At 46.6% G+C, this 18,142-nt stretch overlaps 1 protein-coding gene and 1 long non-coding RNA gene across 19 annotated transcripts in view; one reads left to right on the top strand and one right to left on the bottom strand.

The window, feature by feature from the left end:
• The first annotated feature begins 8,409 nt into the window (after positions 1–8,409).
• LOC145511703 (uncharacterized) lies at positions 8,410–13,340 on the top strand. The gene is made up of 2 exons (XR_014058085.1): positions 8,410–9,384; positions 10,273–13,340. It is a non-coding gene; the product is annotated as an uncharacterized LOC145511703 (long non-coding RNA).
• A 45-nt stretch (positions 13,341–13,385) lies between these two features.
• The window catches only part of FER (FER tyrosine kinase), a 484,930-nt gene continuing 480,173 nt past the window's right edge, over positions 13,386–18,142 (bottom strand). For 13 of the 18 annotated variants that reach the window (XR_014058060.1, XR_014058059.1, XR_014058061.1 and 10 more), the window contains one exon: positions 13,386–17,634. Coding sequence is in view for 9 of the 18 variants with exons in the window: in XM_081505338.1 (XP_081361464.1) it covers positions 17,492–17,634 (143 nt within the window). In the remaining 9 variants the exon portion in view is untranslated. The remainder of the gene's footprint in view (positions 17,635–18,142) is intronic. The other 5 variants (XR_014058074.1, XR_014058065.1, XR_014058064.1 and 2 more) reach the window with 1 other exon arrangement.

Here is an 18,142-nt window from a genome sequence, read left to right as displayed (position 1 = left end):
TCTGCGCCCAATAGATGTGACATTTATCTTTTTTGGACTGTGAGTCAGGGCACTCTTGGGGGCGCTTGGCACTGGAAGCAGCCGTCCTTTGGGCATGGCTGAATTCCTTCCTTCTTTCCTCCTCCGGGCCTTGGCCTCAGCCTTTTGGTGTTGATTATAGAACACCCAGGAGGCTTTTCATCTAGGGTGACATTAGGTTCTTGAATTAGTTTTTGTAATTTGTGTCCTGTGTCCTAATTTGTGCCAGGTGCTGACTGAGTTAAAAATGTATCTTTAATTTATCACTTGCCCCTCATCAGCGTCTGGATCCAGATTGGTGTATCTGATAATGCTTCCCTCAGCCAGTTAAGGAAAGCTCTTGGAACTCCCCAGCCTCCTGGCTGATTGCTGTGACTTGGGAGTAGTTTGTTGCTTTATGTTGGGCTGCCTTAAGGCCAGCTTTGATACAGATGATAAAATGAGTTCTTTCCCATTGATGTTCTTTCTGATCGTAGTCCCACCTGGGATCGGTGCTGGGGAATGCCGTTTCCCTGGTGGGGTTATTTAGTATCGGAAAGGCGGAGTCCTTCAGCAATTTTTTTTTTTTTTTTGACTGCCTTTTAACTCTCTCTATGTCAGTATCAGAGAGGGTCTGGTTTCGCATTTTAGTAATATTTCTCTAGGTCATTTCATAAGCCATAGAAAAATATTGGAATCCCTTGATATATTTAACGAGATTATCTGAAAAGCTACCTTTGATCTGTTTTAGTTCTACTAATGAGAAGGGTTTATGGACTTAACTGTGGTCCACATTCACGTCCCAGTGCTTCCAGCAAGGGACAGACTTGCACTGATATAGGTAGTGCAGGTCCCATGTAAGGTGGTGGGGCAGAACTAGATGGTGATGTGGCTGCTGAAATCAAGGGAGTTTCCTTAGGTAGCAGGGTGGCAATGGTGGGAAGTTTATAGGTTGTAAGAAAGTCCCAGTTGTCCCACAGGAGGAAGAAAAGTTGTACATGAGATATCAGACCATTTGCCCTGCTGTTTGCAAAATAGATCTAACTGGAGACTGGTGTTATCATTAATGGTCCCATTTAGGGGCCAGGATTCCCCGTCCAAAAGGTGATATTGGGGCCAGATTGTATTACAAAAGAAAGTGAGTCTCCTCTTTGGTGGCTTGGTGGGGTTGAATCTTGACCAGTTTTGGAGGATGCATCTCCAGGGTGTCCCCTCGTGGACGAATGGTTGGTTTCCCATCTGGAGAGGCAATCACAGAGCCTGGTGTCACAGCTGGCAGTCTGGCTTGTGGTCCAGGACTGCCTGGGAGCCGGGGAGCACGTCTCCCGCTTGGCCCCAACTGAGAACGGCCCGGACACCTGGTGGCCAGTCCGGTAGGAAAGCGGGGCCTTGTCTCAGTCTCTGACATGGGTCCCGAGAGGCGGGCTCAGGTGTGGACAGTGGTCAGATGGGCTGGAGTTTGGGAACGAGAGTCTGTTCTGACTGATGAGAATTGAAACAGAGGAAGTGAGAAGCGAGTGGTCTTTTGCGCCTGCACAAACTGGTAGAGAATGTCTCTGTCTTACACAGATCTGAGTCACGGCACCAGAATGTTAGCGGCACGGAGTCCGGAGACCCCTCCTGTGGACCTCGGTTCCTGCTAAGGATGCCAAGAAGAATCTGAGGGCTTACCCGTTGCAAGAGAGTTTATCGAAGACAAGGAAAAAGCGAACAGAGAGAAGACCTCAAGAGAGAGGTGGGCCAGACCAAGGAAGGCAGTGGTCCAGGAAGGCTGGGGTGTAGAATTTTTAAGGCAAAGTTTTTTGCATAATCCAGGAAGTCTTTGATTGACAGTCTTACTGACAGCTGCAGCTGTATAAGAGGCTCTACTGTGCGTGTCCTTCCCATAATTCAGTGTGTTACAATTATATATCTACACTCACAGAATATTTATGAATATTTAATGAGCCAGTGGCTGCCAAAGGTTATCTAAGGACATGGTAGATAGGTGGGTTCATGTGCCAGAGTGGGGAAAATCCTTCCATTCAGCCAGAGGGGGTTTGTCCACTCCCCTGAACATTCTGGAATACTAGGGACATGTTTGGGGCGGGACTGGCAAACACCTTGGTGGGATTAGGTGGCTGTTGGACGTTCAGCTGATGGGACCGCCTCTTTGCTTATGGCTAACTTTCTGCCTAACATTAATTCCAGGCGTTCAGCAAAGTGATTCAGTTACACATGTACATATGTTCATTCTTTTTTAGATTCTTTTTGCATATAGGTTGTCACAGAATATTGAGTAGCGCTTCTTGTACTGTGCAATAGGTCCTTGTTGGTTATCGTATATATAATAATGTATGTTTGTTAATCTCAGGCTCCTGATTTATCCCTCTGCATCCCATTTCTGTTTTGGTAACAAGTTTGTTTTTGACATCGGTGACTCCACTTCTATTTTGTAAATAAGTTGATTTGTATCATTTTAAAAAAATTAGATTCCACATATGAATGATATCATATGATATTTGTCTTTCTCTGTCTGGCATTACTTAATATGCTAATCTCTTAGTCCATCCTTGTTGCTATAAATAGCATCATTTTATTCTTTTTTTATGGCCGCGTAATATATTTCACTTGTATATGTTCCATTTTATATATATACATGTCCCGCATCTTCATCCATTTCTCTGTTGATGGACAGGTAGGCTGCTTCCATGTCTTGCTGTTGTCAATAGTGCTACAGTGGACATTGGGATGCATGTGCCTTTTTTAATTACGGTTTTGTCCAGATATATGCCCAGAGTGGAACTGCTGGATCATATGGCAGTTATATTTTCAGTTTTTTTTTAAGGAACTTCCATACTGTTCTCCGTGGTGGTTGTGTCAATTTACATATCCAGAAACAGTGTAGAAGGGTCCGCTTTTCTCCTCATCCTCTCTTAGCATTTACTGTTTGTAGACTTTTTGATGACGGCCCTTCTGACTGGTGTGGGTTGATACCTCATGGTAGTTTTTGTTGTTTTTTGAGGGCATGGAAAGTTTTCTTATTAATGTCATTGAGGTCCCTGGGAGAGGGAGGAATGTGTTTCCAGCAGGTCTGAAATGGCTTGAGAGCGTGTGCTCACACGAGTAGGCTGGCCTCCGTCTCTGGCGGTTCGAGCGGAGAACCAGGGCCACGACTCGCATGCAGACGGGGGCGGGTGTGCTTTGAATCTCTAGCCAGGGTCAAAGGTGCGAGCACCCGGGGTGTCTTATGAGCTTGTCTCGAGGCGGGCGCAAGGGGAGGTGGAGGCGGTGCGCCTTAAAAGCTGCGAACTGTCCAACATCAAAACAGGGACGCAGACTGGCGGTTGCAAGACGGAGAGGCCGCCCTGAGATTGCGCAGCAGGTCCGCCCGGGGAGGCAGGAGGTGGCGTCCCTCCGTCTTCCTCCGCTGCATCCTGCTCGCCGCCCATCGTCACCATTTAACTCACGATGGCTCCTGGACCTTGACCTTTTTAATCCAAATCACAGGCAGCTAGGAGGGAAACGGAGAAAAAGCATAAAAAGCGGCTTTCCCCAGCTACCTGCCCGCCATCTTAAAAGCTTCTTGGAAATTCCTCCAAATAACCTTTTGATTCTATCTCCTTGATTATCTGCCCATGAATTATTAGCGAGAGCTCGTAGCCACAGGGAGACTGGGAGTGTAGTCTTAGCTAACCCGTGTCAATCTTAATCATACATTCATAAGAGTTTGATAAGGAGAGGAGGTCTCTCGTTTTTTAAACTTTTTATCTTGTACTGGGGTCCAGGCGATTAACAATGTTGTGATAATTTCCGGTGAACAGCGAAGGGACTCGGCCAGACATACACGTGTATCCAATTCCCTTCTCATCCAGGCTGCCACATGACACTGAGCAGAGTTCCCTGTGCTGTGTAGTACGTCCTTGTTGGTTATCCATTTTAAATACAGCAGTGTGTACCTGTCTATCCCAAACTCCCCAACTATCCCTTCCCTCCGTCAGCTATAAGTTTGTTTCTAAGTCTATGAGTCTCTTTCTGTTTTGTAAGTTTATCTGTATCATTTCTTTGTAGACTCCACATATAAGGGATGTCATATTTCTCCTTCTCTGAGTATAACAATCTTTAGGTCCATCCACATTACTGCAAATGGTTCTTTCATTCCTTTTGAGTAATATTCCGGGGTGTGTGTGTGTGTGTGTGTGTGTGTGTGTGTGTGTGTGTGTGTGTGTGTGTGTGTGTGTGTGTGTGTGTGTGTGTGTGTGTGTGTGTGTGTGTGTGTGTGTGTGTGTGTGTGTGTGTGTGTGTGTGTGTGTGTGTGTGTGTGTGTGTGTGTGTGTGTGTGTGTGTGTGTGTGTGTGTGTGTGTGTGTACCACAGCTTATTTATAATATCTTGGCTATTGTAAACAGTACTGCAATGAACACTGGGATGCTTGTATCCTTTTGGATTATGTTTTTCTCCAGATACACCCAGGAGTGGGATTGTAGGTAGCTCTATTTTTAGTTTGTTAAGGAACCCATGTACTATATATATATACATACATATATGTATATATATATAGTGTGTGTGTGTATGTATAGTTTTTTAAGGAACCTATATATAGATTGAAAAATATACGGCTGAGATTTGTGTCAGAGAGTGTTCTGCCTAGGTTTCCTCTGGTGGAAAGTTTTATAGTGTCTGGTCTCACATTTAGGTCTTTAATCCATTTTGAGCTTGTTTTTGTGTACGGTGTTAACAAATGATCTAGTTTCTTTTGTTTTACATGTAGCTGCTCAGCTTTCCCAGCACCATTTGTCGAGGAGACCGTCCTTCCAGGACTCTGCTCTGGCCGCCGTGGTCGTAGACTAACCGGCCGTGAGTGCGTGGACTCATTTCTGGTTTCCATCCTGTCTCACTGGCCTCTATTTCTGTTTCTGCGCTGGTGCCGTCCTGTTTTGCTGGCTGAACTGACATCAGACTATACTTCATTGTAGTTTGCATTTGTATTTCTCTGCGTGATGTTGAGCATCTTTTCATGTACTTTTTGGCCATCTGTTATGTCTGTTTTGGATAAATGTCTATCTAGATTTTCTGCCCATTTAAAAAAATTATTGGCGTATATTTGATTTACAGTGTTGTGTTAGATTTTCCGCCCAGTTCTTGACTGGGTTGCTGTTTGTTTGACATCGAGTCACACGAGCTGTTTGTGTATTTTGGAGATTTAAGTCCTTGTCAGTTTCTTCTATTAATGAATTTAGATACTTGCCTTCCTTTCTTTCTCTGCTCTTTATAATTGGACTTTTTAAATTTATAATTTTCCTCTTTTACTTTATGTTTAACCTTTAGAGGACTCTGGTCTTCCCAAGTTAGTATTTGAGGAATATGCTTTAATATACACCAATGATTGTTTTCCTGGAATGTCTGCTTTGGGGTAAACCGTGAGGGTATCTGATGCAGGACCAATTTCAAACCAAGCGACAGGATGGGCATGACTCGGGGGGTGGGTTGGGGTGGGGAGCAGGAAGTCTGGGAGAGAAGTGAAGCGGAGGGAGGGTGGATGCTCTTGTGAATTTCCTGGTCTCGCATTTCTAAGCTTCCATATGCATGAGGGCAATGTAGGAGAGAGACTGGGATTTGATCTACAAAGAAATTTAGGAGTTAACCTGGCTGGGCAGATGGCTGCCTGTCCCCTGATTTGATCGAGATTAAAGGCAGTAACTCAGACACAGCAGGTGAGACGCTCCTGTCTCTGACCCTGTTCCCTGGGAGACTCACGCCGCGGGTGGTTCTGGGAGCGAGAAGACCCGGGTTCTGGGATGCGGCTGCTGCACCAGGTGCTCCAGCGAGGGGCGCGTGAGCAAACGCTCCGCCTTCTCCCCGCTCTCGCCCTTTCCCCAGGCACACTCACCCTCGGGGTGTTCCTTTGAGTCCTGCTGTGCCGTTTCACTGTCGTACTTTCCCCTGACGTTTGGCAGGGGACGAGAGGGGGACTGCAGGCAGAGGGAAGGCTTTCGGGGGCTGCCTGGAAAGTTAACTTGGGATTAAAGACCCAACAGGCTTCAATCACTCATTGACTTCTACCCAGGTCTACAGGGAAGTGTGTGGAGGCTGGATGTGTTTTCAGGAGGGGAAAGACCCTCTGCCCACGGAACAAGACCCGGCCCTAGTGGAAGGTGGGACAAGGCCCCGGGAGAATAGCCTCTAAAGGCGTCAATATCTCAGCTCCCTGTGACATTTATTTTTCTATTAATTCTGGGCATTTATATTGCTGTGATAGATCAATTAGCCTCTCAATGTTCTAGTCCATTGACCTTATCACTTAACTACCCTATGGTGCCTCTGTCACCGCAGGGAGACTGCAAAAGAAACATTTATAATTTTGAATTACCCATGTCCAGGGCTGGGGAGACGTTAAAAGGCTCAGTTTGGATAATCAGTGCGTTAGATAGCTGAGCCTTCAGGGAATCTCCCTTCCTCTCATCACTCCTGAATTCTGACAGCCTCTCTGTAAAAGTGAGAAAGCAGACTTGGCCTGGGATTCTACAGTGACTTCGCGAAGACGTGGGAGATCACAGGCTCTCAAAGCCAGAAGAAGCCTCACCGTAGAGACTCATTCTATCAGCCAGGATCCGGGGCTGCAGGCCACAGAGGTGCCCTCTGGGGAGCTTAGCGAGGGAATGAGCTAGGAGGCCATCCAGAGGCCCCAAGATCAACAGGAGGGTAGAGAATGAGCTTGGGAAGGGGAGAAAACCAGGGTGCTCTGGGGGGCCAGAGAGTTTCCTAGAAGCAAGATTTTCCCAGGAGCAGTGCCCTCCAGCAGCGCCTCCAGTCCTTCAAGACTCAGTCTGGGAGAAAGGCTCCAACTGGGTTAATAAAGAAAGATTATGGGATCAGCCCTGGGGGCTTCCATGGTGGGACCACCATTAAGGCCACACCAGATACCGAAGAGGGAATCTGGATGCCTTCAGAGAAGCCAAATTAAAAAAAAACAGTTTAATACCAGGTAATAATTTAGTCCAACCTGTTTTATAAGTGAGACAACTGTGGTCTACATAGTGATGCGGTTTGTTCAAGTTCGCAGACTAGTGCGAGTCCAACCAGAGATGAGAACAGAGGCCCCGCCGGGTGCTGCTCTGACACCAGACGCCTTTGCCTCTGGTGGAGGTGGATTCGCCGGTTGGGCCCGAGTGTGTTGGTCAGTCCGATCGTAGAAGATTTGGGGAATAAAAAAAACACTTCATCGAGACTCAGCTTCTCACGGAAGGAACCACCGATGCTTTTAATGAACAGAAACTAATTCTTCCATCCGTGTTTTTTCGCACATTGCCACCATCCTAAGAAATCGTTATCCAGAGGGGGAGGTACGGTGACGCGTAGGGCGTTAAGAAGTCCAGGGAATTTCAGAGAAGCTGTCGGCCTGAACTGGGGGGCGGGACTCCCGTCCTACAGCCGACATCCCCGGTGATGGATCACCTGGTCCTAACGGACTGAAGTCTAACAGAGCAGGGTTGTCGGATGTTGCGTCAGAAGTCAAACCCGCCGGAGATGAGAATGCCATCGCAGACAGACGGGCAGGAGCTGTGGTGAAAGGATTCACCAGGGGCCACAAACACGCAGAGCGCTGCGGGCGCAGGAGGCTCAGCGCCGGCCCTGTGGCCTCTTCGGCCCAAGAAGCTGGGGCGGCTGTCCCCCAGCGGGAAACGTGGGTTTCCGAGAGGGCTGTGCTCGCCCTTCCTAATGCAAGACCGAGGAGCGGGCAGGGCCCGGTGTAACGCAGGGGAACCCGTGTGAATACCACAGCCTGCGTTGTAGAAAGGTTATCGATTTGCCGACTGAAGGGTAAACGGAAGTCCAGCATCTTGGCTCCGTGACCCGCTCAGCCCCGAAGCGAGCGGTCAAGGGTGCACGCCGGTAACCGCCACGCAGCAGCGGCTTGCAGAGTCTGTTTCCAAACATCCCTCTCAGCCACCTTTCTCCCCTGAATCCCCTTGTTATGTCTAAACAAATCCTGCCATGAAGCAACAGCCGCAGAAACCCTGGCAAACAGCCAGTCCACACAGAGAAATGGGACTTGAACTACAATTGTTTCGATTTCTAAACAGAGGAAGCGGTGATCGGACTGGAAGCAACACAGGCCCACCGTCATCGGAACGCATAAGCTTCATTACAGAGAAACTGAAAGCTAATAATTTCTTAGGCGCTATTCATCCCTAGGAGGCCAGTTACCATGGAAATCTCTCCTCCCTTTTCTTCTGCTTCGAGAATATTTATACAGAATAGGAGGAGAAACATAAACACGACGGGAAGATGAAACAAGACAAGGCACAGTTTGCTGCAAGTATTTCACATTTATTATAAGAATACAGTTAAACAAAGTCCCACCGATCTATGAGCGGTAATTGGTCTATTGGAAAGGAAAAAAGGGCTATTCAAAAATGATCTACGCTTACAAAAACGATGAAATTATGTTTTAAAAAAGTAGAAAACAATTTAAAAACATCCTACAATGTTAGCCAAAGTGTATTTCTTCTGAATGTAAAACTAACAAATAAGTGTTAAATACAGATCCGCATTAAAAACGGTAAAAGACCAGACAGCTACCCACCTAGATACCTATCTCATTCACTCTCAGACTTGTTTCCAAAGCCAGACAGACTCAGCCAAGGCCTTGCTTGTGTGTCTTACACTTGAGCTCTTTATGAGAGGCACCCTATTTCCAGTGTTTCTTTCATCCGCTTCACAAATACATTATTTTAAAATAACAAGAGAAGATTACGGGTGCTTTAACCTGACAACATTGGCGCTGAGAGGAAACCATACAGGAGTGCCCTGCTCGCAATGAAGCTTCCCAGTGGAGCGCAGTACCATGGGTGCCCTGCTCGCAATGAGGCTTCCCGGTGGAGCGCGGTACCCGGTACCGTGGGGGCTGAGGGCAGGCCCGTTCCCCGCCCCCTATCCCACCCGCATCTTCTAACAAAGGGGAGCGGAAGCAGCCCAGAAAGGCGCGTTTCTGCCGCCACTCGCTGCAGGCCGGCACTAGGGGCCGTCCGTACATTTTGTCTTCGCTTCTGTGTGCTTGCGCTCCCCAAAGAAGTCAGGCCTGTTTCCGGGACTGTGACAACTTGACCTGATTCTCCTGCATTTACATGGCTTTTCCTAACCCTATGTGGTTGTATGGCTATGACTTCAGAGAGGTCCGATCTTTCGGGGCACTCACCCGATCAAACCAAGAGAAAACACCAAGAAACCAAACCATAAAGTCGGCAGAACCCACACCGCCACCAATCCCTGCTGCACTCGGGTTACTTAAACAGGCTGTCTGCTTTAATATATTTAGCATAAAGTAAACATAAAACTACGCCTCTGACTAGTAAAACTGTTTCAGGAAGAAATCTCAATGCCGAAGGAAATCGGCCACTGGTCCATGGTGAGTCTGGCTCTGTCTCAGGATGGCGTGGGGCAGCTGACACTTCACATGGTGAAATGGTCATCAAGCAAAAGGGAGCGTCATGTTTTTTGGCCACTTTGGTCATAAGTCAGAAATAACCAAAACCCCTCTGTACCAGTTCCCCTTTATCTTTGATTTTGGTGTGATGCTCAGAACCTATAAGCTGGGATTGAATTTAGAATCACAGGGGATTATAAAATATACTTGTTATGGGGAATCAGGTGAACCTTCTGGAACCAATCTCTTTGACACGAAAGTCAAAAATAGTGAATTCCATTAAAACATGTATATTTTCTATGCATTTGAAGTGTGAAAGGCCTAGGATCAGAGAAGAAATCATGGCAAGTAAGTTCATTTCTGTTGGGACTGGTCTTCCACAAAGCTATTAGACTGGCAGGGAATGGGCCTCCGTAGCATCCTCTCGTCTAAATATACGACCTGCTACGCTTTGGGTTAGGGGAGAACATTCACAGCCGTATTAAGCGTGGCTCTGCGCACCATGCCGCCTGCATTTGCTTACAACAGTCAGGCATTTCCTAAGAGCAGGCAAGCAAGTTTATTTCTACCAAGTCAAACTATTTGCAAAAGGAAAATTTCTAGGTAATAGTATTTTGCCCCCCACGTCCCACCCCACTATCTTCCATGTTTGAAAAAATAAAAACATGGATTAGCAAGCTTGCAAAACTGCCAGGATGGTTCTCTTGCCTGTTATTATCTGTTATATCTGTTACTGTTATTATATCAGTAATAACATTCCAGATTCCCTCTTAGCCCTTAAGTTTCTGAATTCAGTGCACTTAGAAATTCAAGTTGTATCAGGGGTTGGAGGGAGGGGATTTGGTTTTTTGCTTCATAAATATCTTTCAGGTAACCCAAAAGATGAACCCCCAAGGATGTACAACTTGACATGAAGAAAATTAGTAAGTTTGAAAACAACTTCATTTTTCATCCTCAGATTTTTGCTGTTTTAATGTGGGAATTGGGATTTATTTTTCAATGGCCATCTTATACTCATCCTGTGTTGCTCAGAACACTGCTATTTCCCACTGACATCCATCCTGTTCTTTCAAAATAAGACTCGAGCTGCTGATAAGATGAACTCCCTGGATGGCTCCAGTTTTCTCATGGGTGTTTTAACTGAGTACAGAGATGAAAATAGCGCTCCTGCTATCACTTTAATTGTTGAAATCTGATTTCTCAGTGTGTCATTTTAGAATCTGCTTTGGAGAGATTCTGGAAGGTGCTCATTCTAAGATGCTGTCACAGACAGGACAGTGATGCGTGGCTTTGGAGGAAGGGTACTGCTCTGGGAGAACGTGGAGAGGAGAGCTTGGTTTCAATACAACGGTGCTTTGGGGTCTGAATCTCTAGGTGGATGCCTTATTCTAAACTGGAGTCTTCATACTTGCTACCCTCTTTCCTGAAGCAATGGAAAAAGTCTCTGACATTGTACAACTGAAGTGCTTTCAGACATTTGCTGACAAGAGGGGAGTGAAGGAAACAATAAAACTTACTGGCAGGGAAGAGTGGAGTGGGAGGATCGAAAATCTCCAGAGGTTGAAAATAGCCGTTAGTGTTTTGGCATTTCTCTGGCGGCGTTAGGTCACCTAACGAGCTTCCTGGGGCAAGTCAGCAGGCTGCTTCCCCGGGCGTGCCGGCCCACGGTGGTCCTTCCGTCCTGGGACAGTCTCCCCAGAGCCTCCACTGAGCGCGGTCCCGCACACGCCACCCAGTCGCCCTGTGTCCTCCAGAGACCGTGGCCTGGCCTCTGTGCTCCGAGCTGCCTCTGCCCCAGGCCTCTCGCAGCACGTGTGCAGTCGGCCTGGCGGGTGGCCGCTGGGAGCTCCCTGGGAGGTGCCCTGAGCACCAGAGAAGCTCTTCGGTCTAGGCCGGTGAAGACACGGATAAAAGCTGATGAGAAAAGGCTCTTCTGTTTTGTTAAGAGAGAAACAATCAGCACCAACCAGAAAGAAAAAAAAAGAAAGAAAACAGACGAACCAGCGCCCAGCAGGATTCCTTGAACCTGCCGTGGCAGATGTTGAGAAAAAGCTCTTGAATGAATAAGGCGGAGGGAAAACATTACAAATTTCTGCTACCGGGGTCATTACCATTACTGAGAACATTTCATTCCTCCGTAGAACACTCACATCTTCCAATTTCAGCAGTAACGTTTGGGAAGGTAATGTCTGAATTCAAGATCTGAATCTTTTTAGTGACTCCTAAATGTTCTTCTTTGGAAGCTCCTACAAGCCTGCTGGCACGGAGGGAAGCGGAATCTGTTTACATTGCAAGCAGGAGACCCCCATGAGGGATCTTTTCTTGCATAAAACACAAAGTGGGCCCTCTCACTGCAGTTCTCCTCCAGCGCTGACCCCTCAGACACTCGTGCGCCACCTTCAGCTCCTCACTGCTTAAGAAGTGGGCTGAACCACTGTCATATCTGCCGTCTTCCAGAAGAACCACTCAACAGTGGCTTCCTCTTGAGAGTACAGGGAACGCAGAGAAAATCAGATCAATGGCTGACTCAGTGTCCTTCAAGACATGTTGCAGGGACTTGAGATGTGCGTAAGTTTAATAACATACAGTGGGAAGCACCTCCAAACTCCCTTTTGAGGGCTCGCCGTCCCTCGCTGATGCTGCATGTACGTGCTGGCGGGTGAGCCCGTGAGTCACCACGCTGGTTCTCTGCACTCGCCCTTTCTGCCCTTTGGTCTTCCTTCGTGGGTGTCTCTGCTCTGTCTTCCGTGTCTGACCTTGCTGGCCAGGCTGTGCAGAGACAGGCTTTAGGACGGTGCCCTGATTGCTTTCCCTCCCATGCCACCAGTGTAAAGACAAGGAGCACTGCTATTCAACTGGTCATTTTCCTCCTGCCCTGCTGGACCGCACGCTTTCCCAGAGCAGAGCTCATCCCAGGAAGGTCGCCCTGGGGTGCCTCTTGTAGCCTGTGAGTTAACATCCGCCAAAAGGTGAAGCAGTGTTGATCTCAGCACACTCTCCCTTCTAGAAGACCGGCCCCGCTGCAACCAGATTTCTAGTAAGGTGTGAATAATCAGCGATTGAGTTTAGGAAACAGGATCACTAACTCACACACAGAGAGACCTTGAGTAGTCTCTGTTGAGTCTGAACACATGTGGCCAAACCTGCGAGCCGGCCAGACTGTGAGCGCGTGTCAGCCAGCACAGCATCAGCTCGGAGTGAGAGCCGGGAGACCGCGCCCCGTGGACAGGAGAAGGGTTGGTGCGCCCGCACGAAGGCCCCACGCCGGCAGGTGACCTCTCTGCTTCTGCTAAACTTTCCGCAGGGAAGGGTCTGACCTGCTGGGCCTGCCCTCCCCAGGCCCCCCAGTGACACCGTCAGAGTCTTGGTTCCACTTTAACTCGGGACAGTCTCCGTAGGGGCTGCATCTTCCTGCCGTAGAGGAATCTTTCCTCTTCCTCCTTTGCACACGCTCGCCTTGGTGCCTTATTAGCAGAGGTACTGAAGCCTACGCTCATCACTTCTCCACAATTTAAAGTGATTAGGAATTCAGTACAGTAGGGTTTTTCTCCCACCTAAGAATCTCAGTCCTTACTAGGCAGCTAAGTGAGTTTGAATGTCTACACTTAACAGTTCAGAACGTAGCCTCTGCATCAGCATGACGCAGTAGGACGGTTTTAAAGGGGTAATAAATATTCCCTTAAATCGAATTAGGACTGAGACATACAGTTCACACACCTTCTGTGTTACAGCATCGTCTTCTAAAGGAGAATTTGATGGGACTCTGTGGCTGTACCAGTAGCTCCTTCAAGCAGGTAATCGTGGTACTTGAAATCCTGACTTCTAAATCAGAATATTTTCTTTGGCAGAAATTAAGATGTGGTTTTGGATCCTCCCAAATAATACAGTATTCAGACTTGATATGAAACTCAAAAGAGAGAAAATAAATAAAACTAAAATATTTAATAAAAATTTTTCTGGTATTTATAAGCAAATCAGAGTTAGTAGTAAAAGAGGTAACACTTTATTTTAATGGTAAACTTTCATGCTAACTTAATAGTATAATGGAAATGTAATATAAACTCATTTTCATATAAAATCTTTTTCATTTAATTAACATATTAATACATAAAGAAACCGTGTCTTTTGCAATTATCTGCCCCTTTGTTGTCTTTTATATTTTGCATTTATTCTGTTTGAGTGAGGGCTGTGACCTCCTAAACACAAAAATTAGTCTTTATGTGATTCAGAATAGTGTTTATGGACAGTCAATTCTGTTGATAAGAAACATCTAAAGTACCAATCTTGTGATGGGGGAGTATGCATATGTAAAAGGAAGGTTAAGGCAAACAACTCCTTTTTAGAAAATATCAACTGCTCTCCCTTCAGAGGACACCCAGTCACGGACACTGTGCACAGGGCACACTCAGGAAGGGCTTCAGGGGCGTCTCTGGGGCGCCCGGAGACTCACAGGAAGGGCTCCAGGGGCGTCTCTGGGGCGCCCGGAGACTCACAGGAAGGGCTCCAGGGGCGTCTCTGGGGCGCCCGGAGACTCACAGGAAGGGCTCCAGGGGTGTCTCTGGGGCGCCCGGAGACTCACAGGAAATGCTCCAGGGGCATTTCTGGGGCGCCCGGAGACTCACCAGGATGAGCCAAGAGGCGGTGGGCCCGAGGTGACTGAAGGACGACCTTGACATGTATCTCTGTGCTGCCATTTTTATGTTTATCCCTCTGTAAGGGCCTCAGTGTGTGGCACATAGTGGAAACACTTTCTTCACGACCCCTGTCACACCAGTGTTGTGAAGCTATAGCTGTTTTAGTGGTATTAGCCAAACTTTATGTAAGACTATATGGCACAACTGAAACATGAGTTTAACATACACAAAAAATCATATTGTGGATTAAAGGATGAAGACTATCTCAATGACTGAACATTTTCTTTTCTTTTAAAAACAACCCTCAAATGAAAAAAGTTGTGAAATATGCACTGAAAACTGGCCGAAACAGTTAGACTCATGTTCTACACTGATAATGCCAGTAAGAGGTTTCAATAATACACTATTATGATAAAACGGTGGATTATGGATGAAGAACTATATTGACTATTAAATTTGAGAGATAAAAGAGAAATGCTTGCACGAGACCTTTCACTGGGGACCTAGTGACAGGATGGACTGAAATGAAACCTTTGGGTTTGAGCACCTAAACGAAACCTATTCACCCTTTATTATTATTTCCTGGAAGAGAAAGAGTATGTTGGCTTTGGGAAGTAACCTTAGGTTATCTTAGGTTTCTTGTGTTGATAATAAATGCCTACCTGACAATAAAAGATTTCTTTCCTTGAAGAAGGATGACCTACGTGTCTCTTTCTCATACAGGTTCCTTGGTGACTCAAGACAGAAAAACGCAGGTGAGGGTCCAGCTGCCTGGGCTCACCTGCCCCCTACTCGGTAGTCATAAATTTAAGGAATTACGACAGCAACTGAACAGGAGATGAGATGCAACACTTGAAAAACCCATTCACAACACAAAGATTTGTGACCTGGCTGAATGACATTCAGACCAGTGGCAGTTTGGGTTACCACTGTTTTCTTACTGAACAAGTCATACTATTTTGTATGTTTCTGAAGCCTTCTTTCCCTACATCAACTTGCAAATTCAGAAGAGTATTTGCATGTGAGCTTTTTGGGTATGGATTAGCCTCCTAAAGTACATAATTCCAATAATTATCAATGACAGAAGGGATGAATAACTTATGCTTCCAGAACAACAAAATTAATGGTAAAAAAAAATGGTCTGCATAATGCATGTGCCTATATTAAACTGAATATTCTATACAACTGATATGACCCTGAAAGAAGTTATTAACCCTGAACTATACCACAGCCTGCTTTGGGACACAGAATAAGACAGAATTTAAATGCTGCAGATGTCACGATGTTATGAAAAGCTTCTTTAGTTTAAGCATAGAGTTATGATGTGAATTGTAAATTCTAACGGCCTGGATGAGTGAAATTTCAAAGCTGTGTTCGTTCTTCCCACCAGAATGCGAAGGTTAAGCTTCAGGTCTTGTTCACAAAATTAAAGCCCAAACCTTCATTCTCTCTCTTTGCTGAGAGCTAAGTTTTGGGGCTGCTAAGTGGTAGGAGGCTGTTTTTGTTTTTTTTTTAAATAAAGAATGCTACAGAAGTGCACTTGGAAGCACTAGCAAAGGGCAGAAATTCCCTATTTTATTCTCGCTTTTGAAAGCTGGCAAGTGACTATAGACCAGAGGTCTTAATCTTGAGTCTGTACTGTGATTTACCACAGTTTATGCTATCAAAACAAGGTTTCATTTACTCATAATATTTGACAGAAGGGAAACAATGCTGATTTTAAAAGAAGTTGCTTTGTATATTGCATTATTTTTGAGGGCAAGTTTATCATACTTTCGTTTGAGTCTGGATGTGGTAATCGTTAAATGTGTATGAAACTTGCACACACATAGCCATTTTTCTCTTCCGCATTACTCCGTATGCTCTTGAAAGCACTCCTGGCTGGGAGCTGTGGGCAGTGATATTCCTAGGCAGCAAACAGGTAGATGGGGCAGGAGGCATGTCCATCCCATAAGCTCCCGCACTGAATGTAGACCAAATCATCACTGCTGTGCGTTTGGACACAGGCCGGAGCACTTGCTAAAAGCTCCCAGCCACATTTACCCCTGAGCGTGACCGTCTCTTACACACACGTGTTTCCTGAGGCAACTATATACAGAGCATGGGGTAAGCTCCCTGGATGCGGCTAAGATTCAGCTCAAGAGAATCCTAGTTTGAACTCGGCAGCGTTCTCTCCATGTGACGCATCTCCAAAGTGTGCTCACATACCTGTCAGCTAACAGTAAGAATTTCCAGGCAGCGGTGTGAGAGTCAATGAACAGAGAGAGTGGACAAAGGAGGGCCGCCTCTACAGCCTTCTCCTTAATAATGCTCATCTGACTTCTGAGCCGTTTACTCCATTCACACCTGCCTGGCTTCTTGGTATTATCTGTGTGTGTGGGGTGAGCGTGCACATGTGCCCACGGGAGCACACACATGACTGTGTTTATGAACTAGGACCATTCGGTTCTGACAGCCCTGGAAGCTGGCACGAATGAAAGGAACTGAATCCCGAGATGTCTCCTCTCAAATGAAGGTGCTTCAAAGCGTGCAGTGACTTCTGTGGACTTGTGCACTGGAGTTTCCCTAAACAATTTTTGGTTGCCAAGAAGGCTGTATCTAAGAACTCCTGAAAACACTTCTCAGAACCTTTTTCATGAATTCAGATCATAAAGTAAGTGTGTGTGTATGTGTGTGTGTGTGTGTAAAGGCGTAACCCTGGTAAGAAGGCAGATGTTCTGTCTTCCTTCCCTTCTCTGTGATGACTACTCTAGCTGCCCCTTCTCCAGACCACTCTGTTCCAACCTGGGTCTTGCCATCACAGGTCACAGCCATCTAAAACGGTCTCTAAAAGCCGCAGCCTCAACTCACAGCTCTGTGAGGAGACTCCAGCCACTATCTCCGACAAAAGAGGAGGGGAACAACAGGCTTACTCGGAGGAGGAAACGTGAGGGTTCTTGTGCTTATTTCTGGCGAGAAAGGAGAGAAAACCCCTGGGAGGTCTGAACAGTTCTCAGTGTGAAATGATGTTTACACACACACTCTTGCCTTGGCGGTGCAGAAACCGGCTTTGGTCGGAACGTGCCTCGCAAGCACGTGTGCCCGGGGCGGCCCACGGACGGAGCAGGGTCCGCGGCCGGGGACGGCAGCTGGGAGCCGGGCCTGAAGGAAAATGCCTCTGCGGACCCAGTGGTCCCGGTGCGGGGCAGACAGGCAGGCTCCCTGCACACTGGAGCCTAGTGCTTGTCTGCTCACACGGCAGGGCGTGGCCGGACTGCTGGAGTGTACGAAGAATGCCCGTGCAAGGACTGCTTCTTCAATGCATTTGCCTTTGACTTTGTTTTTTTAAACAGCACATATTTAAAAAACAGTTAATAAAAAAAGTAACCTTAGAAGACGGTTGCACACACTCATGGTTAACAAGGGGAACAGAATTACTCTGCGGGAGGAGAGGCCGCGCCCACGCTGCTCGGTCACTATGTGATCTTCTTCTTGATGACAGCGAGCTCCTTCTGAAGTTCACTGAACTTGGGGCGGTTTTCAGGTTTATAATCCCAACACTTCATCATAATTTTAAAAATGTCCTCTGGACAGTGCTGAGGGGCTGACATTCGGTATCCTGGAGACACAAGAGAAGAACAGAGAATTTACGATGCGGATAACAAGATACCACTGTTCACACAGAGCATCACGCAGTTTGCAGTTTTTAGGACCGTATGTTGTCGGTTAACAGAAACAAAAATGCCATTTTAGGGCAGGCTGATTTTTTTCCCTGTAAGTGACGCAAGTTCTAATATTATAGAGCAACATCATTACCCCCTAGCTCCACGAACCCATTTTGTGTTTGTGACAAATGAAGAAAGCCTGACGTGAGGAACATCACACACAAGTGTGTGTTTTAGCTGCTCTAAGTATTTGCTTTTAGATGTTATGGGCAGTTTTTCTTTTCTAAATCACCTCTTCAGCTCAGGTTTCTGAAGGTGAAGAGAGGTTGAGGTTTAGAAACATGACCTCAAAAGTGAAATAAGCATGACTACAAGTCATATTCCTCTATAGCTGAGAGGAACCTTTAATTCGGTCACCGGGCAGAGTCCCAGCAGGGTGCTGGGTGGGACGCGTGCTTGTCC

This window comes from Giraffa tippelskirchi, chromosome 6, assembly GCF_054371585.1.
Source record: "Giraffa tippelskirchi isolate mGirTip1 chromosome 6, T2T-mGirTip1v1.2.pri, whole genome shotgun sequence".
Lineage (NCBI taxonomy): Eukaryota > Metazoa > Chordata > Mammalia > Artiodactyla > Giraffidae > Giraffa > Giraffa tippelskirchi.
This window is presented reverse-complemented; position numbering and strand designations above follow the sequence as displayed.